The sequence below is a fragment of the Plecotus auritus genome (assembly GCF_963455305.1).
Source record: "Plecotus auritus genome assembly, chromosome: X".
Lineage (NCBI taxonomy): Eukaryota > Metazoa > Chordata > Mammalia > Chiroptera > Vespertilionidae > Plecotus > Plecotus auritus.
The window spans coordinates 40,651,985-40,678,915 of record NC_137784.1 but is presented as its reverse complement, the minus strand read 5'-3'; the positions used below and the strand labels follow the sequence as shown (position 1 = coordinate 40,678,915).

Below are 26,931 nucleotides of genomic sequence, written 5' to 3'. Positions count from 1 at the left end.
ATGATCTCACTCATATGTGGAATCTAATGAACAACATAAACTGATGAACAAAAGTAGACCCAGAGACGTAAAAACATTAAACAGACTGTCAAGCCCTAGAGGAAAAGCGGGGGAGGGTGTGGGGGGGGAAGAGATCAACCAATGAACTCATATGCATATATGCATAACCCATAGGAACAGATAATAGGGTGGTGAAGGCCTGGGGGGAGGGGGGAGGGCAATGGGGTAAAAGGGGACATATGTAATACTTTCAACAATAAAGATTTAAAAGAAAAAAAAAAGCTGTGGTACATTTACACAGTGGAATACTACTCAGCCATAAAAAGGGATATATTACCTTTTTGTGACAGCATGATTGGACCTGGAGGGTATTATGCTATGTGAAATAAGCCAGTCAGACAAGTACCATATGATTTCACTTATATGTGGAATCTGATGAACAAAATAAAGTAACAAACATAATGGAGACAGACTCGTAGACACAGAGAACAGAATGAAAGCTGTCAGAGGGGAGGGGGTTGGGAGCTGGGGGAACCGGTTAGGAATTAGGTAAAGGAAAAAAAATGAAAGACTCATGGACACAGACAACAGTATGGTGATTGCCAGAGTGAAGCGGGGCGGGTGGGGAGAGGTAGAAGAGGGTAAAGAGGGGATAAATGGTGAGACGTGACTTGGGGTGGTAAACACACAATATAATATACAGATGATGTATTGTAGAATTGTATACCCGAACCCTATATAATCTTATTAACCAATGTCACCCCAATAAATTCAATTAAAAATTAAAGAAGGAAGCTGTAGGTGAAAGAAGAAAACTTTGAGAAATTCCTAAATTCATATGTAGTCCAACCTTTCAATATCTGCATAATTTTGGATGAAAAATAATTCTTCTGAGATTATATGGGAATAACAACTCTTGTTTCACAGTGTAGAGGTGAGGATTCAATAGAATATGTATAAAATATTATTTTGAAGTCAATTTAGATCTTATTTCCATGTACTCTGTACTTTTTTTCATGGAATATTGTATGGTTTTATCTGCAGGCATTATTCTTTATACTTTTTAATATACTCTATGGTTAAGTTGAATATTATTGTGATAATCATAGAAATAATTAAGTTATTTAAAATATTAAAAAAGAAAAGAATAATAAACAAATGGAACTACATTAAACTAATAAGTTTTTGCACAGCAAAGGAAACTTCCATCAACAAAATGAAAAGACTACTCATTGAATGGGAGAACATATTTGCCAATCAATGATATATCTGCTAAGAGGTTACTATCCAAAATTTATAAAGAATTATAAAACTCAACACTAAAAAAATCAATCCAATTAAAAAACAATCAAATGACCTGAATAGACACTTCTCCAAAGAGGACATACAGGTGGCCAATAGACAGATGAAAAGTTGCTCAACGTTACTAATCATCAGAGAAATGCAAATTAAAACCACAATGAGATATCACCTCACATCTGTCAGCATGACTATCATCAATAAATAAACAAGTATTGGTAAGGATGTGGAGAAAAGCAAACCCTTGTGCACTGTTGGTGGGAATGCAGATTGGTGCAGCCACAGTGGAAAGCAGTATGGAGTTACCTAAAAAAATTTGCTTTATTACCCAGTGATCCCACTTCTGGGAATTTATCCAAAGAAACCCAAAACACTGATTCAAAAAATTATATGCACCCTTATGTTCACTGCAGAGTTATTTACAATAGCCAAAGTTTGGAAGCAGCCCAAGTGTCCATATGTAGATGATACTACTTATCCATAAAAAGTTGTAAATCTTACCCTTTGCAACAGCATGGGTGGACCTGGAGAATATTAAGTGAAATGAGCCAGTCAGAGAAAGACAAGTATCATATGATTTCACTCATATGTGGAATCTAATGAACAAAATGAACTACCAAGCAAAATAGAGACCAACTCATAGATAGAGCAGGCTGACAGCAGTTGGGGTGTTTTGGAGAGATGGGATGGTGGGTAGTGGAACTGAGCAAAGCATTTTTAAAAAATATATTTATATTTATTTCAGAGAGGAAGGGAGAGAGAGAGAGAGAGAGAGGGAGAGAGGAGAGAGAGAGAGAGAAACATCAATGATGAGAGAGAATCATTGATCGCTGCCTCCTGCATACCCCCACTGGGGACAGAGCCCGCAACCCGGACATGTGCCCTTGACCAGAATCAGTCTATGGGCTGACGCTCTATCCACTGAGCCAAACCAGCTAGGGCAGTGCAAAAACATTTTTAAAAAGAGAAAAGTCTCATGGATATGGACAACAGTGTGGTGATCTTGGAGCAGAAGGTGGATGGGGAGAGGTGGAAGAGTGTATAGGGGTGATAAATGGTGATGGAAGGAGACTTGACTTGGGGTGGTGAACCCACAGTACAGTGTACAGATGATGTGTTGTGGAATTGTGCACCTGAACTCTGTATAATTTTGTTAAGCAGTGTCAGCCCAATAAATTAAAAAGGATAAAAAATAAAATAAATTTTTGTCTGCTTTATGGGTGTAAATCATATTCATTTTGGTTCTAATTTGCATTTTGTTGATGACCACAGTGATAAAAAATTATCCACATCCTCACCAGCACTTGTCATTGGTTTATTTGTTGATGGTAGCCATCCTGACAAGTGTGAGGTGATACCTCATTGTCCTTTTAATTTGCATCTCTCTGATGATTAGTGACTTTGAGCATTTTTTCATATGTCTCTTGGCCATCTGTATGTCCACTTTTGAGAAGTGTCTTTTTTTTGCCCATTTTTAAATTGTCTTCCTTTTGTTAAGTTATATAAGTACATTATGTATTTTGGATAGTAACCCCCTTTTCAGATGTATCATTGACAAATATGTTCTCCCATATAGTGGGCTCCCACATCAACAAATGACAAATGCTGGCAAGGATGTGGAGAAAAGGGAACCCTAGTACACTGCTGGTGGGAATGCAGACTGGTACAGCCATTATGGAGAACAGTATGGAGTTTCCTAAAAAATTAAATATGGAACTGCCATTTGACCCAGTGATCCTACTTCTAGGAATGTATCCTAAGAAACCTGAAACACCAATCAGAAAGAATATATGCACCCCTATGTTCATAGCAGCACAATTTACAATAGCTAAGAACTGGAAACAGCCCAAATGTCCATCAGTAGATGAAATAAAAAAGCTGTGGTACATTTACACCATGGAATATTAATGCAGCTGTAAAAATGAAGGATCTCTTACCCTTTGAGACAGCACAGAGAAACCTGGAGAGTATTATGCTAAGCGAAATAAGCCAGTCAAAGAAAGACAATTATCACATGATCTCACTCATTTGTGGAATCTAAAGAACAAAATAAACTGATGAACAAAATAGATCCAGAGACATAGAAGCATGCAACAGACTGTCTCATCTCAGAGGGAAGGCGGGAGTGAATGGGTGGGAAGAGATCAATCAAAGAACTTTTATGCATATATGCATAACCCATGGACACAGACAATAGTGTGGTGAAAGCCTGGGGTGGGGTTTGGGTTCAGAATAGAAGGGGTCCATCGGGGAAAAAAAGGGGACATCTGTAATGATTTCAACAATAAAGATAAATTATCCAGGCAGAATTGTATTGAAAAAAGGATTAAATTTTACTGTTTAATTTATTGAGAATTCAGAAACCTTTCCTAAATTAAGGGAACAATTTTTAGGGGGATTTTAAAAATAATATGTTAACTTCTGTGATCAGCTTTATGAAGTGGTTTTGAGCAGTTAGACTTCATACATGTCATGTTTGTATTCAACTTCTGCAGTTTCTTTTCAAACCAGACACGATAATCTAATCATAATACTGTTCTTCCTTTTGGGAAATGTTATTACCGATGGTGATTACCATCTGTGTTTAGAGAGTGACTCAAAATACTTTAATAATAACTAGAAGTTATTTCCCCTCAATGTTGTTGGATGCTCTTGTTCTCAGCATTGCCTCATTACTAATAGCTGCATGCCAGATTTGTTTCTTTGATATTGTGATCTCACAGAAGCCTACATTCCCCCCTGCCCCCCCACACCATATGAAATTGTTTATGCTCTTATTCTGTTTTCTGAGTTATTTGCCTAAATGCAATGGGTAGTTAAAAAATGTTCCTGACTTTGGAACTATGTTTGAAACATTTAAAATTCAAAAGATGGACATAACATATATTACAAAATCAGTTAGAGTTGTGTGTATATATATAATAGAGTGGTATGAGGGAGAAGGAATTCCTCTGATGTTTTACTTGTAAGGTCCAATTTAAGTAGAAGAAAAACAGGTGAAGTATGAAGTCAGAAATATATATTATTCATAGATGATTTGACCTGCATAAATGTATGTAGTGGGAAATGTGGCTATATTAATGTAATTTTCATTTATGCTCAGAAATTCTTTACTTCTTACTATATACTTCTGGGTTGAATTATTCAATTACTTTAAAAGTGCCTTTCTGCTTTATCATCTCAGTAATCCTGGGAGATGCTCCAGTACTTTGGTCTGTGACATACCCTACAATAAAACTGTATTACAAAATTACATTCCTAACTAACCAGGTAAACTAGCCTTCATTTGCTGAGTGTATTGTATTCTAAAAGTTTGTTACCAATTCTTCTGTTTCAACTTGACATTTTCCCATAAAACAATGTAGTCCATTTTGATCATGTACCCACATCAACCCTCAGAAGCCCCATTTGACCCATAAAATATCTGAGCTATATAGTACTAAATCTGAGTGTTCTATCCTGGAGGAGGAAAGAGGAAGAGAGTCTCCTTTCTTAGGCACAGGACTAACTGTAGGCACAGTTTTTATAGGATTTGTTTGTTTAGACATTATTCCACTTCCCTTTCATACCCATCACTGCTTGCCAGTGACCCTCTCCCTAGATCCTAAAGCCTCATGATTGCCTTAAGTACCCTATCATGGACTCACCACCTGGGCCTGTGAGTTCCCTTCATCCCCATTATCCTTTGATCATAGTTACCTGCCTTTCCTGTCCCATCTGGACCTCTGTTTTTGTATTAAATGATCTTATATAGGTACTAGTGGCCTGGTGCACGGATTTGTGCACATTGAAAGGAAATTAATTAATCCCTCTGGTGCAGGGACTAATGCAGGTGGTCCCGGGTGGTGGCTGGCAGAGTGGGACTGGGCAAGACGGGCCAGACATGCCCTGGTGCCAACCTCCTGTGGTCCCTCTCCAGCCGGCCGCACCTAGGCCGGAACTGCGGCTCGAAGGGCATCTGTGGAGTGAGCGGGTTCCCTCTGGCAGGTGGGGTCCCTTGGCCTGGCCTGCAGGGATCAGGCTGAAAGTGGCTCTCCGACATCCCCCAAGGTGTCCTGGAGTGAGAGAGGAATTGCGAGGAATCGTGAGGAATCAGGCTCCCTCCTCTCTGGTTCTGGGGTTCGTCACCCGAGAACCACTGCTGCCAGGTGACCACAGCTCAGCAGCTCCTGCATGGAGCACCTGCCCCCTGGTGGTCAGTGCATGTCATAGCTACTGGCCACTTGGACAGTCACTTAGATTTTTATATATATAGATTAGGAGGTTTACTTGTAATTCCAGCTATCAGCCCCTTAAACTATCAAAGAGGAATTTGTATTTTAAAAAGAGGATACAATGTCTGTTAAGACAACTGACCTGGATTATTAAAAAAGTCACTTCATGAGGGAAAAGAGATATGGGGGAGGGACTGTTCTAGGTTAAATGTACAAAAAAGACACAGCCAAATGGTACTTGTGAACCCTGTCCGAATCTTGAGCTGTGGAAAAAAAAAAAAGCTGTAAAGGATGTTGTTGGGACATTTGAGATAATTTAAATAGAGAATGTGTATTAGATAAAGTACAATCATTAATTTTCTTAGCCATGATAATAGTATTGTGGTTATGCCGGAGTCCTTATTCTTTGAAAATGCATTATGATTTCTAAAACTTACATTCAAATGGTCTAGAAAAAAAGAGAACATATATCAAAATGTTAACAATTGTTGAATTCACGCAGAAGATATACAGATAGATGTTCATTGTACTATTTCATCTTATATGTGTGGTTGAAATTTTTCATAATAAAAATTTGGAAAAAAGGGAATGTATGTATTAATATAATCTAAAATTATGAAATTTTGCTCAATGGAAAATTCAGACAGTATGAAGAATTTGTTTATGAGCTGGAGTAGCTAGTTCTACCTCCTCTAAACTAATTTAGTTCTACTGCTTCTTCCCTTATTCCACTTATCATTCAATTCAAAGATTCAGATTTTGTCCTATTGATAACTACTGCCCTGGCTAGAGGAAGAAAGGTGGTCTTTCTCAGGGCAGTGACAGCTTATTTTTTTATATATATAGATTGCTTATAAATAATATATTACCAGAATGTGAAAATCTTATGTGGTGTGGTTTATTAGGGATCATGATTTTTTTTAAAAAAAAATCTTTATTGTTGAGAGTATTACAGATGTCTTCCCTAGTTGCCTCCCTCCACCTGATTCCCGCTCTGCTCAAGGCCTATACCACCTTATTGTCTGTGTCTATAGGTAATGCATATAAGTTCTTTGGTTAATCTTTTCCTACCAACCCCCTTCCCTCTGAGATTCGTCAGTCTCTTCCATGTCTCCATGCCTCTGGTTCTATTTTATTCATCAGTTTATTTTATTCATTAGATTCCTTGTTTGTTTATTTTGATTTTTAGATTCAATTGTTGATAAATAGTATTTATTGCCATTTAATTGTTCATACTTTTATTTTGTCATCGTCATCACCTCCTCCCCCTCCTCCTCCTCCTCCTCCTCCTCCTCCTCCTCCTCCTCCTCCTCCTGTTCCTCTTCAAGAATACCCTTCAACATTTCATGTAATACTGGTTTGGTGGTGATGAGGTCCTTTTTTTTCTTGTCTGTTAAGCTCTTTAGTGGACCTTCAATTCTAAATGATAGCTTGGCTGAATAGAGTAATCTTGGTTGTAGGTCCTTGCTATTCATCACTTTGAATATTTGTTGCCACTTTCTTCTGGCTTGCAAAGTTTCTGTTGAGAAATCAGCTGACAGTCGTATGGGTGCTCCCTTGTAGGAAACTGTTTTTCTCTTGCTGCTTTTAAGATTCTCTCTTTGTCTTTAACCCTTGGCATCTTAATTATGATGTGTCTTGGTGTGGACCTCTTTGGGTTCATCTTGTTTGGGATGCTCTGCGCTTCCTGGACTTGTAGTCTATTTCTTTCACTGGGTAGGGGAAGTTTTCTGTCATTATTTCTTCAAATAGGTTTTCAATATCTTGCTCCCTCTCTTCTTCTTCTGGCACCCCTGTAATGTGAATGTTGGTACACTTGCAGTTGTCCCAGAGGCTCATTACACTATCTTCATATTTTTGGATTCTTTTTTCTTTTTGATCTTCTGATTGGGTGTTTTTTGCTTCCTCATGTTGCAATTCATTGATTTGATTCTTGGAATCCTCTACTGTACTGTTGAATCCCTACAAATGATTATTTATTTCAGTTGGTATATGCTTAATTTCTGACTGGTCCTTTTTCATGTTCTTGAAATTCACACTAAGGTACTTGAAATTCTTACTAAGTCTCTTGAAACTCTCATTAAGATCCTCGAACATCCTTTGTTTTGAACTCTGTATCTAGTAGTTTGTTTGCTTCTATTTCATTTAGTTCTTTTTCTGGAGATTTCTAATGTTCTTTCATTTGTGACATGTTTCTTTGTCTCCACATTTTGGCTATTTTCCTGTGTTTGTTTTTATGTATTAGGTAGAGCTGCTATGTCTCCTGGAATTGGTAGAGTGGCCTTGTGTAGTAGGTGTCCTGTAGTGTCCAGTGGCTCAGTCTCCCAAGTCACCTGAGCTGGGCTATGTGCACAGTCTTGTTGTAGTTAAGACTTGATTGCTGTTGGTGCCACTGGGAGGAATTGACTTCTAGGCCAATTGGCTATGAGGACCAGCTGTGACAGCAGTGGGAGAGCTGCTGTGCAGGAAACACCCATATGGAGCAGGACTTACTTCAGTGGGGATTTCATGTTCATTGAGTCTGCCCCTGGAGTTGGTCACTTGTGGACGTGTAGAGTTGTAATCTGGTGTGGTCTGAAGCTGTCCACTGGGTGCACTGGCTCTGGTGGCTCCTGGGACGTGCAAAATCAGCCACTGCCTGGGCCATCCATCAGGAGCTACAAAGTGATCTGCAGATGGCTGCTACTTGTGTTGCCTTGTAAGTGCCCAGGCTAGGCCAAGCTATGAAGCAAGGCAGGTTGCTGCTAGTGCTGGGTCTTGGGCCTCTTATTGATAGGTATGGGGCATGCTGATGCCAGCAGATGCTTGTTTGAGTGATTTTAGGAAACTTTGAAGCCTGAGTCAGGACAGGCCATTCATATAGAAAAGCCATTGCAAACAGTTTGGGTGGGGCTGTAAAGCAGGTGGGGTGGGATATCAGGGAATCACTGGGGAGAGCAAACATTGTGAGCCAGGCTGATGGAAACTCAGATATGGCTGACCCCTGAAAGCACCCCTATCTGTGAGAAATCTGCCCTTGAGTATTTGCTCCAATGCCAGACAATCCAGTTCCTGCCCATATGTCCCTGGTTCCCCCAAAGCTCCTGCCCCAGTGCTGGAGCTCAGAGGGAATGATTCCGTGTAATTCCATTCTAGGGCCCTTTAAGAGGAACTACTGGGTCTCCAGAAGCCTCTGTGTCACTCAGCCATAATCCACACTGGTTTTTATAGTCTGCAGTTACAGGGACTTCTCTTCCCAGTTCTGGAACCCTGGGCTGGGGTCTGGTATGGGGCTGGGACTCCTTGCTCCTCATGGGAGGCCTCCACAGTCGAGATATCCCTCCCAATTAAAGCACAGACACACGTGGGTGTCAGACCAGATCGTTCTTTGCTGCTGCCCCTCCTACCAATCTTAGTGTGCTTTCTTCTTTTACTTCTCTAGTTGTAGGACTTCCATTCAGCCAGATTTCAGGTGGTTCTGCATGATGGTTGTTCTCTATTTTAGTTGTAATTTTGATGTGGTTGTGAGAGGCAGCAAGTATAGGCTTTTACCCATGCCACCATCTTTGTTCTCTCGGGATCATGATTTTTTTTTTTTACCTTGAATAAAGGCTGCTTGAAGTAATTAAAAACAAAAATTAGATGAATTTATTCTTTTATATTGAAGAGATATTTTAAGTCTCTTTATGTAAGAACTAGAGGCCCAGTGCATGAAAATCGTGCATGGGCGGGGATGTCTCTCAGCCCAGTCTGCACCTTCTCCAGTCCGAGACCCCTCAGGGGATGCCTGACTGCCTCTTGCAATCTGGGACTGCTGGCTCCTAACCGCTCACCTGCCTTCCTGATCACTGCTAACCACCTATGCCTGCCTGCCTGCCTGATTGCCCCTAACTACTCTCCTACCGGCCTGATTGCCCCACACCTGGGACCCAGGATTCCTTCCTCCGGCTGGTTGCAGGCACCTGGGACCGAGCTTGCCTCCCTCTGGCCGGCCACAGATATCCAGGACCTGGGCCAGCTTCCCCCAGGCCTGCTGCATCCGCAGGGGACTATGGGTGGGCGGCTTTGCCTGGGTTGCAGCCACAGGTGTCTGGGCCCATGGGGTGGGCGGCTTGTCCCTCTCCTGGGCAGCAACCCTAGCCGCTGGTGCCCAGTACTGTGGGGTGGGCGGCTTGTCCTTCTCCCGGGCTGCAGGCGCAGGCGTAGCCGCTGGCGCCTGGGACCGCGGGGTGTGCGGCTTGTCCCTCTCCCGGGCCGCAGCCCCAGCTGCTGGCACCTAGGACTGCGGGGTGTGCGGCTTGTCCCTCTCCCGGGCCACAGGTGCAGGCGCAGGCGCTGGCAACCTGGACCACGGGGCGGGTGGCTTATCCCTCTCCCGGACTGCAGTCTGGCTGGTTCCCATTCCTCTCTTGAGAGTTTGTTTGTGCCTGGCTGGTCCCCATTCCTCTCTCACGAGCTCATTTGTGCCTGGCTGGTCCCCATTCCTCTCTCGCAAGCTCATTTGTGCCTGGATGGTCCCCATTCCTCTCTCCCCAGTGTTGAGTGTCTGAGCAGTTACGGCATGATGGTGTGAGGGTGTGACGGTGTGAGGGCATGATGACCATTTGCATAGTAGCTCTTTATTATATAGGATAGGTAATAATGTAACACTAACTTAATAAGAACCAGTGGACATAACTTGTTATCTATTGCATTTGGAATAGCTTTAGCTATAACTTTAAAAGTAAATAACACAAATAGACTAACAATTATGAATCTATTTCAGCTTAGGTCACATTATAAATTACAATAGTTCCACAATTAGTGCTAGTTGAAATTAAGTCTGAACATAGTGGGCTGCAGGATGAATGTTTCTTTCATCTTTTCTAAGATTTTGTTTTTACATGTTGTATAGATGAATAGGTATGGAAAACAGCATGGAGGTTTCTCAAATATTAAAAATAAAACAACCATATGATCCAGCAATTCCACTATTGGGTATTTATCCAAAGGAAATGAGATTACTATCTCTAAGATATCTCCACTCCATATTCATTGTAGTATTACTTACAACTAGAGGCCAGGTGCACGAAATTCGTGCATGGGGGGTGTGTCCCTCAGCCCAGCCTGCACCCTCTCCAGTCTGGGACCCCAATCACAATCCAGGACTGCTGGCTCCCAACCGCTCGCCTGCCTGCCTGCCTGATTGCCCCTAACCGCTTTTGCCTGCCAGCCTGATCATCCCCTAACCACTCCCCTGCCAGCGTGATCGACGCCTAACTGCTCCCCTGACGGCCATATTGCCCCTAACTGCCCTCCCCTGCCGGCCTGGTCACCCCTAACTGCCCTCCCCTGCTGGCCCGGTCACCGCTAAATGCCCACCCTTTCCAGCCTGGTCGTCCCTAACTGCCCTCCCCTGCCAGCCTGGTTGCCCCCAACTGCCCTCCCCTGCTGGCCTGGTCACCCCTTACTTCCCTCCCCTGCCAGCCTCATCACCCCTAACTGCCCGCCCCTGCTCGCCCGATTGCCCCTAACTGCCCTCCGCTGCTGGCCTGGTCTCCCCTAACTGCCCTCCCCTGCTGGCCTGGTCACTCCTAACTGTCCTCCCCTGCAGGCCTGGTCGCTCCCAACTGCCCTTCCATGCTGGCCTGGTCACCCCTAACTGCCCTCCCTTGCAGGCCTGGTCGCCCCTAACTGCCCTCCCCTGCCGGCTTGGTTGCCCCCAACTGCCCTCCCCTGCAGGCCTTGTCACCCCCAACTGCTCTCCCCTGCAGGCCTGGTCCCCCCCAACTGTCCTCCGATGCAGGCCTGGTCACCCCTAACTGCCCTCCCCTGCAGGCCTGGTCCTTCCCAACTGCCCTCCCCTACAGGCCTGGTACCCCCAACTGTTCTCCCCTGCAGGCCTGGTCACCCCTAACTGCCCTCCCCTGCATGCCTTGTCCCTCCCAACTGCCCTCCCCTGCAGGCCTGGGCACCCCTAACTGCTCTCCCCTGCCAGCCTGGTCCCCCCCAATTGCCCTCCCCTGCAGGTCTAGTCACTCCCAACTGCCCTCTCTTACAGGCCTGGTTGTCCCTAACTGCCCTCCCCTGCTAGCCTGGTACCCCCCAACTGCCCTCCCCTGCAGGCCTGCTCGCCCCCAACTGCCCTCCCCTGCAGGCCTGGATTCCCATCAACTGCCCTACCCTGCTGGCCTGGTCTCCCCCAACTGCCCTCCCCTGCAGTCTGATTGCCCCCAACTGCACTCCTCTGCTGCCCGGTCACCCCTAACTGCCCTCCCCTGCAGGCCTGATCGCCCACAACTGCCCTCCCCTGCCAGCCATCTTGTGGTGGCCATCTTGTGTTCACATGGGGGCAGCCATCTTGTGTGTTGGAGTGATGGTCAGTTTGCATATTAACCTCTTTATTATATTGGATAGCCAAGACATGGAAACAACCTAGGTGTCTGTTGAGGGATGAATGGCCAAAAAAGAAGGAAATTCTGCCACTTGCAACAACATGGATGGACCTTAAGGTCATTAGGTTAAGTGAAATAAGCAGAGAAAGACTAATATTATATGAGCTCACTTATATGTGGAATCTACAAAAACCCACAAACTCATAGATACAGAGAACAGGTTAGTTCATTGCCAGAGCGAGGGGGTTGGGGTGAGAAAGATGGGTGAAGGTGGTCAAAAAGTACAAACTTTTAGTTATAAGATAAATAAGTCTGGGGATGTAATGTACAGCATGGTGACTATAGTTAAAAATACTGTATTACGTACTTGAAAATTGCTAAGAGAATAGATCTTAGAATTTCTCATTACAAGAAAAACTTGTAACTTTGTATGGTGGTGGATGTTAACTAAACTTATGGTGATAATAATTTTGTGATATCTACACATATCAAATCATGTTGTACACCTAAAACTAATAGTGTTATATGTCAATTTTATTTCAATTTAAAACATGAATAGTTGCAATAACAACAAAAAATAGAATGGATTTCATCAAAATTAAAAACTTTTGGGCATCAAAGAACCCTACCAATAGAGTAGAAAGATAACACATAGAATAGGAGAAAATATTTGGAAATAATATCTGATAAGAGATTAATATGCAGAAGTTATAGAGAAATCATGCAACTCAATAACCACCCCCAAATCCCTATTAAAAATGGGTAAAGGGCTTGCATAGACATTTCTCCTACCATTATCCTTAAATTTCTAACATGTATTCTTAACAAAACCAGAGGTTATCTCTTTCTCTATATACATTCTAAAGAAGACCAAGGACCTTGGAATGCTCAGTTACAAACTCCCATCCATATTATTGTTTTCTAATATTCAGGTCCACTGTTTTGTGTGTGCATATGTCTGTGTGTTTGTGACTGTGTATGTGTTTGAATAATAATACATTTTCATGCTATAAAATTAAAAAGGTATAAGAGACTAGATTGTAATTGTTCTCACCACACAAAAAAATGGTAAGTGATAAGATAGAGGTGTTAGTAATGGTGGAAGTCTTATTGCAATATAAAAAACTAGGGGCTGTTGCATGAAGATTCGTGCACGGGGGGTGGGTCCCTCAGCCCGACCTGCACCCTCTCCAGTCTGGGAGCCGTCAGGGAAGCCTTCTCCAATTCGGGAGTTTCTGTCTGTTTTTGCAGTCATATGAGCAAATTGTCTGAGACCCCAACCCAGTTTGGTTTGGTGCTCACAGAATAATAGAGGCTCGAACGCTCCCCAACTGGCGCAAGCACACGGGTTCAGAGGAGCTCTACACTCCACCACGGAAAGGTCAGATTTCGCCTGGGATAAGGTGAGGTCTCTGGTCCCGGCGGGAGAGAGGAACGCGCGTTTTGCGGGAGCTGGAGGACCAGGGAAGTCTGTGCCTAGAAAAATCCGTGGCTGTAGGGGCTGGCGTGATCTGTGATTGTGGAAAGGGGTCCTCAGAGCTGCTAAGAGAAGGGCACTCTAAAAAGCAACCCATTTTGATCTGACATGCAGGGACACCCTAAGAATTTCAGGCAGTCCAGACTTACGCGCAGCCCGTGCGCTCCCTTTGTGCCTGGGTTTACTCGCAGTCCTGGAGTTCGCACACTTGGGCTTTTTCCTCTTCAAATCCTTGCTTCTGATTACTAAGCCCAATACATAGGATCACCCAGTTGGGGACACCCTGGGAGACTGCAGGGGAAAGTTGTTTTTCTGGAACCTGGGGATCGGAGCGGGGAGTGACCATCAGAGAGTCAGCTCTGAGGCAGACCACGCCCACAGGCCGGTGGCAGTGCTACAGGGAAAGAAGGCTCTAACACTGCCTAGAGAGGCCATAGATAGACCCGGAAGTCAATCCAGAAACACTGCCACCCAGGGGCTGAATCACAAATTGACTCTTGCGTAATCAAAAATAAAGGAATACGAGAAATTAAGACACACCGCCTGCTTAAAATCAGGACTGGCTTACAACACCGAAGAGCAGTGGATCGCAGGGAACTGCAATACTGTCTGGACTGAGAAACAGGCGTGCCAAACAGAAAAACAGAGGAAGTGAATGACCTTCACTACTTCACATTTTATTTTTACCTTTTATTTTTTTATTTTTTTATTTTTTTTTATTTTCATTTTTTGCATCCTTTAATCAAGAAACTTTTTTTTCTTTTTTCATCACTTGATTTTACCTTTTTAATGATTACATTTTTATTTTCAATCCGTATTATTACTACTGCTATTTTATCTTTTTTTTTTTAAAGTGTCATTTTATTTTCTCTTCATTTTATTTTGGGATTAGGGTTCTACATTCTATTTTTTATCTTTCCTTTAGCATCGTTTTACTCTATCTCAACTCTACCTTTAGGCCATCACTCTCTTCCTAACCTCCCCCTTTTCAGTGTCCTGTTTGTCTTACCCTTTTACTGCTTTAGATTTTCCCTATTCTTTCTGTTTACCCCTTGTTAAAATTTCACCCTACTTACATATCTAATCTCTAATCCCCTGCTCCAAGTCCACATACACCTCTCCCTTCGCTGTCTGAGCTATCCATAAACTTGTCCTTCTCTCTGTCCTTTTGTTGTTGTTTGCTTGAATGTAGATTATATCCAATTTTTATGCTGTTTTTGTGAGATTGTTTTGCTTATTCTTCTTTTGTTTATTTTTTTGTTTGTTTTGTGCTTCAGCTTTCCCTTGCCTCAATCCATATTAGTTGGTGTTGTAGTTTGTATTAATCCCCAGGCACTTGTTGCTGGCATTTGCTGGGATTAGTGATTGTTCTATTGGAGTTTTATCCCCAATATATATAGTCTGTTCCCCTTTCTCTCTTAGTCACTTTCTTGTCTCTCTTACTTTTTTTTTCTCTTTACTTTCCTTTTTCCCAATTTCATTTTCACACTCCTTTTTTCTTTTTTTCTTTCTTTCTTTCTTTTTTCCTCTTCTTCTTTCTCTCCTATCACCTAATTTGCCTTTCTCTGGTGGTCACCTTTATTGGAGGTTATTAATATCGTGAATACATTTCTGTTCAGTGCCTTGTGAGTTGTACCTGGTAGTGCTGTATTTTGTGCCTTTAAATCAACCCAGGAGAGAGAGAACTACATAACCAGACACCCAGAGAAGAGAGACCATGGGGAGACAAAGAAGCAGCCCGCATATGAAAGAAAAGCAGGCATCACCAGAAAAGGAAGTAAACGAAATGGAGGCAAGCAACCTTCCAGAAAAAGAATTCAGAGAAATGGTCATAAGGTGGCTGAAAAGAATGGAAGACAAATTCGACAATATGAGCAAGAACCAAGAGGAAATGAAGAAGAACCAAGAAGAAATGAAAAATGACATCGCTGCTGTAAAGAACTCAATAGAAAGCATCAAGAGTAGACTAGAAGAAGCAGAGGACCGCATCAGTGAGCTAGAGGACAAGATGGAAAAAAATACCCAAGAAAAGCAACTTCTAGAAAAAAAAATTAAAAGGCAGGAGGAGAGTCTAAGGGAACTTTGGGACAACACGAAACAAAACAACATCCGCATAATAGGGGTTCCAGAAGGAAAGGAAGCTGAGCAAGGAATAGAAAACCTCTTTGAAGAAATAATGACAGAAAATTTCCCAGATATAGGGAAGAAAAAACCCACACAAATCCAAGAAGCTCACAGAGTCCCAAGCAAAATGAACCCCAAAAGACCGACGCCAAGGCACATTATAATTAAATTGGCAAACACCAACGACAAAGTAAGAATCTTAAAAGCAGCAAGAGAGAGACAGAAAGTTACATACAAAGGAACCCCCATCAGACTAGCAACTGATTTCTCAACAGAAACTCATCAGGCCAGAAGGGAATGGAATGAAATATACAAAGTCATGCAAAGGAAGGGTCTGAATCCAAGAATACTGTACCCAGCAAGGCTGTCAATCAAAATTGAAGGTGAAATCAGGAGCTTCACAGACAAAAAAGGACTAAGGGAATTTATTACCACCAAACCAGCAATGCAAGAAATGCTAAAGGGTCTACTGTAAAAAAAAAAAAAAAAAAGAAAGAAAGAAACAGGAAGCGAAGAAGTAACACAGGGGTAAAGAATAGGAATGGCGACAAATAAGTACCTATCAATAATAACTTTAAATGTAAATGGATTAAATGCCCCAATCAAAAGACATAGGGTAACAGATTGGATAAGAAAACACGACCCATATATCTGCTGTCTACAAGAAACCCACCTCAGAAAAAAAGACGCACACAGACTGAGGGTGAAGGGATGGAAAAAGGTTTTCCAGGCAAATGGAACTGAAAAAAAAGCTGGGGTAGCAATACTTATTTCTGACAAATTAGATCTCAAACTGAAGGACATAACAAGAGATAAGGAAGGCCATTTCATAATACTAAAGGGAGCAATCCAACAAGAAGAAATAACTCTGGTAAACATATATGCACCCAATACAGGAGCACCCAAATACATAAAAAAACTCCTGGAAGATATCAAGGGAGACATTGACAGCAATACAATCATAGTAGGAGACTTTAATACCCCACTATCACCATTGGACAAATCCTCTAAACAAAACATCAGCAAAGAAACATCAATCCTAAATGACTCACTAGACCAGATGGAATTAATTGACATCTTCAGAACATTTCACCCCAAAGCCACAGAATATACATTCTTCTCAAGCGCACATGGGTCATTTTCAAAGATAGACCATATGTTGGGACATAGGCAAAGTCTCTTCAAATTCAAGAAGATAGAAATCATATCAAGCATCTTCTCAGACCACAGTGGCATAAAACTGGAAATCAACTACAATAAAAACAACCCAAAGAAATCAAACACATGGAGACTAAACAGCATGCTATTAAACTATGACTGGGTTACCAGAGAGATCAAAGAAGAAATAAAAAACATCATGACAACAAATGACAATGAAAACACTACAATCCAAAATCTATGGGACACAGCGAAAGCAGTCTTGAGAGGGAAGTTCATAGCTCTACAAGCCTACTGCAAAAAACAAGAAACAGGGGTAATAAATTACCTAACTCAACAACTCAAAGAGTTAGAAAAAGAGCAACAAGAAAAGCCCAGTGTAAGCAGAAGGAAGGAAATAATAAAGATCAGAGCACAGATAAACGACATAGAGACCAAAGAAACAATACAAAAGATCAACAAAACCAAGAGCTGGTTCTTTGAAAGGATAAACAAGATTGATGAACCTCTAGCCAGGCTCACCAAGAAGCAAAGGGAGAGGACCCAAATAAACAAGATCAGAAATGAAAGAGGTGAAATAACAACAGATCCCGCCGAAATACAAAGGATTGTTAAAAAATACTACGAACAACTCTATTCCAACAAACTGGACAACCTGGAGGAAATGGACATATTCCTAGAAAAATATAACCTTCCAAAACTCAATCAGGAAGAATCTAAACAGCTCAACATGCCAGTAACTATGGAAGAAATTGAAGCAGTCATCAAAGAGCTTCCGGCAAACAAAAGCCCGGGGCCAGACGGCTTCACAGGAGAGTTCTACCAAACATTCAAGGAAGAACTAAAACCTATCCTCCTCAGACTATTCCAAAAAATTCAAGAGGAAGGAACACTTCCCAGCTCCTTCTATGAAGCCAGCATCACCCTAATACAAAAACCAGATAAAGACAACACAATGAAGGAGAATTACAGGCCAATATCCCTCATGAATGTAGATTCCAAAATCCTCAATAAAATTCTAGCAAATAGGATCCAGCAGTACATCAGAAAGATCATACACCATGACCAAGTAGGATTTATCCCAGGAATGCAAGGATGGTTCAATATCCGCAAATCAATAAATGTGATACATCACATAAACAAATTGAGAGATAAAAATCACATAGTCATATCAATTGATGCAGAAAAAGCATTTGACAAAATCCAACACCCTTTCTTGATAAAAACTCTCAACAAGGTGGGAATAGAAGGATCATACCTCAACATCATAAAAGCTATATATGATAAACCCACAGCTAACATCATACTCAATGGGCAAAAACTAAAACCATTTCCCCTAAGAACAGGAACAAGACAGGGATGCCCACTCTCACCACTCCTGTTTGACATAGTACTGGAAGTATTAGCCACTGCAATTAGACAAGAAGAAGAAATAAAAGGCATCCAAATTGGAAAAGAAGAAGTAAAGCTGTCCTTATTTGCAGATGACATGATATTGTACATAAAAAACCCGAAAGACTCCATCAAAAAACTAACAGACTTAATAAATGAATTCGGCAATGTAGCAGGATACAAAATTAACACCAAGAAATCTATGGCATTTCTATACACCAACAATGAACTTACAGAAAGAGAGACTAAAAAAGCAATCCCATTCTCCATCGCACCAAAAAAATTAAGATACTTAGGAATAAACCTAACCAAGGAGGTAAAAGACCTATATGCGGAAAACTACAGGACACTGAAAAAAGAGATAGAGGAAGATGTAAACAGATGGAAGAACATACCATGTTCATGGATTGGTAGAATCAACATCATTAAAATGTCCATACTACCCAAAGCAATCTACAGATTCAATGCACTCCCCATTAAAATACCAACGGCGTATTTCACAGACCTAGAAAGAACTCTCCAAAAATTCATCTGGAATAAAAAAAGACCCCGAATAGCCACAGCAATCCTGAGAAAGAAGAATAAAGTAGGAGGGATCTCAATACCAGATTTCAAGCTGTATTACAAAGCCACTGTCCTCAAAACAGCCTGGTACTGGCACAAGAACAGACATATAGATCAATGGAACAGAATAGAGAATCCAGATATCGACCCAAACCAATATGCGCATTTAATATTTGACAAAGGAGGCATGAGCATACAATGGAGTCAAGACAGTCTCTTTAATAAATGGTGTTGGGAAAATTGGACAGATACATGCAAAAAAATGAAACTAGATCACCAACTTACACCATACACAAAAATAAACTCAAAATGGGTACAGGACTTAAATATAAGACGGGAAACCATAAAAATACTAGAGGAATCCACAGGCAGCAAAATCTCAGACATATGCCAAAAGAACTTTTTCAGTGATACTGCCCCTAGGGTAATGGAAGCCAAACAGAAAATAAACAAATGGGACTACATCAAAATAAAAAGCTTTTGCACAGCAAAAGAAACCATCAACAAAACAACAAGAAACCCCACTGTATGGGAGAACATATTTGCAAATTGTATCACTGATAAAGGTTTAATTTCCAACATCTACAGGCAGCTTATACAACTTAATAAAAGGAAGATAAATGATCCAATAAAAAAATGGGCAATGGACCTAAATAGAAGCTTTTCGAAAGAAGACAGAAGGAAGGCCAAGAGACACATGAAAACATGCTCAAAGTCACTAATTATCTGAGAGATGCAAATCAAAACAACAATGCGATACCATCTCACACCTGTCAGAATGGCTATCATCAACAAATCAACAAACGACAAGTGTTGGCGAGGATGCGGAGAAAAAGGAACCCTCGTGCACTGCTGGTGGGAATGCAGACTGGTGCAGCCACTGTGGAGAACAGTATGGAGTTTCCTCAAAAAACTGAAAATGGAACTCCCATTTGACCCAGTAATCCCACTCCTAGGAATATATCCTAAGAAACCAGAAACACCAATCAGAAAGGATATATGCACCCCTATGTTCATAGCAGCACAATTTACAATAGCTAAGATTTGGAAACAGCCTAAATGCCCATCAGCAGATGACTGGATCAGAAAACTATGGTACATCTACACAATGGAATACTATGCTGCCGTAAAAAAGAAGGAATTACTACCATTTGTAGGCACTTGGATGGAATTAGAGAACATTATGCTAAGTGAAATAAGCCAGTCAATGAAAGAAAAATACCACATGATCCCACTCATTTGGGGATAATGAAAAACATTATAAACTGATGAACAAAAAGATAGTTACAGAGGCAGTAAAGCATCAAACAGACTGTCAAATTACAGTGGTAAGGTTAGGGAGAGGTGGGGGAAATAAGAGATCAACTGAAGGACTTATATGCATGTATATAAGAGTAACCAACGGATGCAAAACATTGGGGGGTGAGGGCATATATGGGAGTGGGGTGGGGGTCGGGGGCAATGATAAGATATGTACACATATAATACCTTAATAAAAATTTGGAAAAAAAAAAAAAAAAAAAAAAAAAAAAAAAAAGAATAATAGAGGCTTTTTTTTTCTTTGCTCCATTGGTGGAGATTTCCTAGAAGTTGCAGGATATCTTCCCTTTAGTTTTTCCTAGACACTCTGATTTTACTTATGTCTCTCACCTTTGCTTTCCCTCCATCCCCCACCCATAACAGTAACTTGCTCCAGGCTCACTTTGCTCTAGTGTCTAGGACAGGGGTGGGCAAACTTTTTGACTCAAGGGCCAGAATGGGTTCTTAAACTGGACCGGAGGGCCGGAACAAAAGCATGCATGGAGTGTTTGTGTGAACTAATATAAATTCAAAGTAAAGGAGCGGAGAGGAGAGCAAGAGAACCAGATCGAACAGCCGGATCCGGCCCGTGGGCCTTAGTTTGCCCACGGCTGGTCTAGGAGATCCGGCAACACGTCTGCCACCGGAACTACGATTCCCAGCATTCCTGGTGCTCCCTGCACTCTGGACTTCCACTTCCAGTCCTGGGGCTGCCACCAGAACTATGATTCCCAGAATTCCTGGTGCTCCCCGCGCTCTTGGTTTCTGCTTCCGGTCCACGGGCTGCACAAACCAAGAGGACTGAGAACTCCAGCTGCCCCCAGGCCGGGCTGACAGGACTGAACACTCCAGTGGCATCCCCGGGACCAGCGTGTCCCTGTGGCCAGCATGCACGTGCACTGGAGCTGAGCAGCCAGGATCCTGGGTACGCCCGCCGCATCTCCCCGGCTACGCGGAGGGCGGGTGGGCGTTGCACCTCACCCACGGCTGCTTGGCGCCTGTGTGCGTGTGCGCTGCCCACAGGCCTGCCATCTTTGTTGGGTTAATTTGCATACTCACTCCTGATTGGCTGTGGGCATCACGGAGGTACGGTCAATTTACATATCTGTCTATTATTAGTATAGATTAGAGGATTTGTGCACTGGTGGGTACCTTGGCCTGGCCTATGGGGATCAGGCTGAAACTGGCAGTCTGACATTCCCTGAGGGGTCCCGGAGGTCTAGACGGCACTCTGCAAAGTTGCTGTCACTCGGCAGCTCCTGCATTGAGCATCTGCCCCCTGGTGGTCAATGTGCATCATAACTACTGGCTGGTTGGCTTGTTGGCCGGTCACTTAGGCTTTTATATATATAGATGTGTCAAGCCAACATATTGTACACCTTTAACTACACCATTTTATATGTCAGTTACATCTCAATTTTTACAAAAGGTATGAAAAGCCTGGCTGGTGTGGCTCTGTGGTTGAGTGTTGACCTATGAACCAGGAGGTCATAGTTCGATTCCCGGTCAGGGCACATGCCGAGCTTGCAGGCTCGGTCCCCAGTAGGGGGCCTGCGATAGGCAGTTGATCAGTGTTCTCTCTCTTCATTGATGTTTCTCTCTCTCCCTTCCGCTCTGAAATCAATAAAAAAATATTTTTAAAAAAAGGTATAAAAAGTTATATTGTGAAAATTCTTTTTCTCATGCATATTACCTAACCACCCAGTTCTCCTCACCAAAGGAGACCACTGTTTTCATGGGATATATTAGGTTAATCTATATGAAGTTGCCAATATTCCACTACTTTGATATGCAGCAATGGCAATTTTATGCAGTTCAAACTAATATCAGTGAAAAAATCAGATTCCTATTTTTATGGAATTTTCATTCCAGTGGAATTTGTATTAGTTAATTATTTTAGTGTAATAAATTACCCCAAAATGTACTGGCTGAAAACAACAAGTATTTATTATCTCAGAGTTTCTGTGGGTCATGAAATTGGGAGGGTTTAGCTGTGTGATTCTGGCTCAAGGTCTCTGATGAGGTTGTAGTCAATATGTTGTCTGGAGCTGCAGGCATCTAAAGGCTTAACTGAGTTTGAAGAACCAACTTCTGTCCAGCTGGTGTGGCTCAGTGGATTGAGCATTGTCTTATGCACCAGGAGGTCACTGGTTCAATTCTGGTTCAATTCCTGGTTGTGGGTGCCATTAGGAGGCGTGCAGGAGGCAGCCGATGGATCGATCGATGTGTTCTCTCTTTTTTATTTTTATTTTTTTATTTTTTAATATATTTCATTGTTTTTTACAGAGAGGAAGGGAGAGGGATAGAGAGTTAGAAACATCGATGAGAGAGAAACATCGACCAGCTGCCTCCTGCACACCCCCTACTGGGAATGTGCCCGCAACCAAGGTACATGCCCTTGACTGGAATCAAACCTGGGACCCTTCAGTCCGCAGGCCGATGCTCTATCCACTGAGCCAAACCGGTTAGGGCGATGTGTTCTCTCTTATCGATGTTTCAATCTCTCCCATTCCCTTCCTCTCTCTAAAAAAATATTAAATCAATAAAAACATATTTTATGAAAAGAATCAACTTCTAAGACAGTTCACTCACCTGGCTGTTGTCAGGAAGCCTCAATTTCTCCACACGTGAACCTTTTCGTAAGATTGCTTGAGTATCCTCATGACATGGCAGGTGCCTTTCCCCAGAATAAATGATTCAAGACAAGACGACGAGGAAGCCACAATGACTTTTCTCTCCCTCTTGCAGTGCCTTTTATGACTTAGTCTTGGAAGTCACACCTTGTTGCTTTCACCATATTCTATTTGTTAGAAGCAAGTCACTGAGCCCAGGACACACTCAAGGGGAAAGGAGTTAATTTCCACCTCTTGAAGCAAGGAGTAAACAAAGAATTTGTGAATATGCTTTAAAACCATCGCAGGAAGACAGATAAAAAGCAATAAACATATTAAATAAGTTATGGACAACATTAGAAGGTGATAAATTCTGTGAAAAAAGAAAAATAGAGCAGAGGTAAAGGGAATCAGAGTGTGTGTTTATGGAAAGATGTGGGTTGCAATTTTAAACAGGTCAGTGTAAGACTCATTAAGAAGGTTAGATTTGAGTAAAGACTTGAAAGAGATAAGGAAGTTAGCAAAGCAGATATCTGGAAGGAGAAAGTCCCAAACTAAGGGAATAGTGAAAGCAAAAGCCCTGAAATTAGACTAACATGAGGTGAGGGAAAAGAATACTGTCTATATTTTATTAGTACTACTAGTGGCCCGGTGCACGGATTCATGCACATTGAAAGGAAATTAATTAGAAGAAATATTTTAATATCACTATTCGCCCTTTTCTGTAATAGAAGTGTCAACCAAATTCACAATCGACAATGACAGACTGAAACACATGCATGCGATTGGTGCCAGTGAGAGCTTTATATGCATGTGCTAGTCAACATTTATTTTTAAATTGCTAGTGTGCGTCATATGTACCGGCTGGTTGGTCAGTCGGATGGTCGAATGGACATATGGTCCGTCACTTAGCCTTTTATAAATATAGATATTTTCAAATGAGGAGGAGGGGGAAAATGAGGAAGTATTATTTCCATGGCTGAAATGAATGAATTCGTTGTTTCTAATAGGAATGTAAAGAAGAAATCAAAATGGATCCAAGTATGGGTGTGAATTCTGTCACCATCACTGTTGAGGGGATGACGTGTAGTTCCTGTGTTTGGACCATTGAACAGCAGATTGGAAAACTGAATGGTGTACATCACGTTAAAGTAAGTTACTTTTTGGGAATTTGTGAAGTCAGAGATTTCAGAATGGGTTTGGCTTTTCAGTGAAGTAAAGAGTTTATACTTTTTTTGCCATTTCGGATTTATTTGTGTTGTTTTTTCCCCCCAAAATTTATCCTTCTTGTCTCTACAATATTCTTGTCTATGATTCAGACTTCTCATAAGATCTTGAGCAAATTGACTTCAGTTTCCCTTGTTTTTATTACAAATAAATTGGCTAATTGGCATATAGTGATTCTTCATGAAGTTTGATATAAAATTTCCTTACTTCAAGAGTCATGTGAAGTGTGATGGCAATATGTGGGTAATTCTTTTCCATGAAACTGTAGGTGATTTTTTTTCACATCTGAGTTTCATATTCATCTTGGCCAAAGAGGGCAAAGTAAACTTTGGATCCATTTTTACTATTTGTACGGTGGGAAAGCAGTATTTCTCTCATTTGTTGTCTACACTACACACTCTGGTCAGCTAAGACTGTGTTGATGGTTGTGGCTAATTTTTTAAATTTACATCCTATAAAATAAAAGAGTAATATGCAAATTAACCATCACTCCGCTACACCCTCAAGCCATACCCACCAGCCAATCAGGCGCGAATATGCAAATAAACCCAACCAAGCTGGCTATGGCCACAGAGAGCAGGAGGGAGGCTTCGGTTTCCCCGGCAATGGAGGAAGCCAAGCTTTCCGCCTGCCCTTGCTGGCCTAGGCCTCCACTCAAGGCTACAAAGTTTCAATGATAGAAGATACATAAACCCAAACAGAAATGGCGGTAGCCACGGAGCTGGAAAGAGCAGGAGGCTAGGGTTTCCCCGGTGATGGAGGAAGCCAAGCTTTTCGCACACCCTGGCCAGCCAGGGCCTCCGCTTAAGGCTACAATGTTTCAATTATAGATACATAAATCCCCCAAAAATGGCTGCCGCCACGGAGAAAACAGAAGGCTTGGCTCCGCTCCAGACTACAACATTTCAATTGTAGAAGATAAATAAACCCCAGATACCAGGGCCTCCACTTGGGTCGCCAGGGGGCGTGGCTGGCCTGCAAACCACCACAGGCCCCTCGCCCAGGCCACCCCATGCCCCAAGGGAACCCCCACCCTGATCCGGGACACCCTTCAGGGCAAACCAGCTGGCCCCCACCCATGCACCAGGCCTCTATCCTATCTAATAAAAGAGTAATATGCAGATTGACCATCACTCCAACACACAAGATGGTTGCCCCCATGTGGTCAAAGATCCTGCCCCCATGTGGACACAAGATGGCTGCCACAAGATGGCCAGCAAGGGAGGGCAGTTGGGAGGGACCAGGCCTACAAGGGAGGGCAGTTGTGGGTGATCAAGCCTGCAGGGGAGGGCAGTTAGGGGTGACCAAGCTGGCAGAGGAGGGAAGTTGAGGGCGACCAGGCCTGCTGGGAAAGGCAGTTGGGAGGGACCCAGGCCTGCAGGGGAGAGCAGTTGGGGGGGACCAGACCTGCAGGGGAGGGCAGTTAGGGGTGACCAGGCCTGCAGGGGAGGGCCGTTGTGGGGGGACCCAGGCCTGCAGGGGAGAGCAGTTTTGGGGGACCAGGCCTACAGAGGAGAGCAGTTAGGGGTGACCAGGCCTGCAGCGGAGGGCAGTTAGGGGTGACCAGGCCTGCAGGGGAGGGCAGTTAGGGGCAAACAGGCTGGTAGGGGAGTGGTTAGGGGGTGATCAGGCTGGCAGGCTGAAGCGGTTAGGGACAATCAGAAAGGCAGGCTGGCGAGCAGTTGGGAGCCAGAAGTCCTGGATTGTGAGAGTGATGTCTGACTGCCCTATTGGGATTGGGCCTAAATGGGCAGTCGGACATCCCTCAAGGGGTCCCAGATTGGAGAGGGTGCAGGCTGGGCTGGCTGAGGGACACCCCCCGCCCCCGTGCACGAATTTCGTGCACCGGGCCTCTAGTAGTATAATAAACCTTCTGCTAAGTTTTCTACCCTGAAGGCATCCATAGGCAGACTTAGATATGAATTTTTCACTTTCTCATGCTCCAAAAGTAGGACTTTCTTTTGTATTCACCATCTACCTTCATATAACTCCAGTTTTGGAGGCTCTTCAACCCCTACACAAGTATGCTGCTTTCTTTAATTTGCTTTGGGGAGAAAGCCAATTGGAAGTGCTGAGAAGTGACAATATTTACTATACTGCATGTTTTGTTAAATTGGTTTATCTTTAAAATATTCAAATTTATAAAAACATTTTGTAATTTTTTTCATTAATTTGTAACTATCCAAAAATTAGATTGATATTTTGCAGGATATTTTGTTGATTTGAAAAGAGGATGGCAAAAGTAACTCTACAACCTTTAGTTCCAAAGCTTTAAAAACAAGTCATTTCATTTCAGAGAGTAATAAGTATGACATCTGCACTTGATTTTATCCTCAAATGAAATCAATTAAACCTCCTTCACGTGATTTAAGGTGGGCAGGAATAGAAGCTAAGTTTTACTAATTGTCGGTGCTAATTGCAGTAAAGCTAATTGCATCAAGAAACTAGTTCGCAAAATTTTTCTCCAAGGGACTTACATACCTATTCTTTGTCTGGCAAACTATTTTAGATTAATGTTCGTTTTTCTAACATATCCATGTATAAATGAAGGACTAAATTCTACTTTAAATTTGCAAGTACATTCCTCTCTAGATTCCCCCCAAAATCCTACTCGTATGTAAGGCTGCTGTTTCTACTGCATCTTTCTAGAATTCACTTCTGTTTAATAAAGCTTGCTTAAGGTCAGGAAAATGCATTTGAATTGGAATAAGTGTAAAGAAAAAGTAGCAGTTATGTAATGTTAAAGCACTTTGTGTTATCTACAGTGGATCCCAGTGACAGATACTTATGGCTGTACTTTCCAGGGCATGTTCATAATTTGATTGCTAAAAACAAAAGGAAACACACTTTCTCTGCCTTTTCCAGCTCACCTCTCATCCTTTAGTCAAAAGCCCATATATAGTATAGAGCAGTGGTCGGCAAACTCATTAGTCAACAGAGTGGCAAACCGCGGCTCACGAGCCACATGTGGCTCGCGAGCCACTGTTTGCTGACCACTGGTATAGAGTATAATTTTGATCTTTCTTCTTTTTTCCTTTCTTTTCTTTTTTTTTCCTTTCTTTAAAACATATTTTGTTGGATGGGGGAGGATGAAGAAGGTAAAGGAGGTCAAATACAAGATGACAAAAGGAGACTAGACTTTGGGTAGTGAGCACACAATAGAGTATACTGTTGCATTATAAAGTTGCAACTTGAAATTTATATAATGTTAC

General features: G+C 42.3%; 1 protein-coding gene across 2 annotated transcripts in view; it reads left to right on the top strand.

Moving 5' to 3' along the window:
- ATP7A (ATPase copper transporting alpha) overlaps window positions 1–26,931 on the top strand; it is a 233,049-nt gene that overhangs the window by 88,922 nt on the left and 117,196 nt on the right. For both annotated transcript variants that reach the window (XM_080653268.1, XM_080653267.1), the window contains exon 2: window positions 23,503–23,643. In XM_080653268.1, coding sequence (XP_080509394.1) covers window positions 23,524–23,643 — 120 coding nt within the window. In that variant the 5' untranslated portion in view covers window positions 23,503–23,523. The remainder of the gene's footprint in view (window positions 1–23,502; window positions 23,644–26,931) is intronic.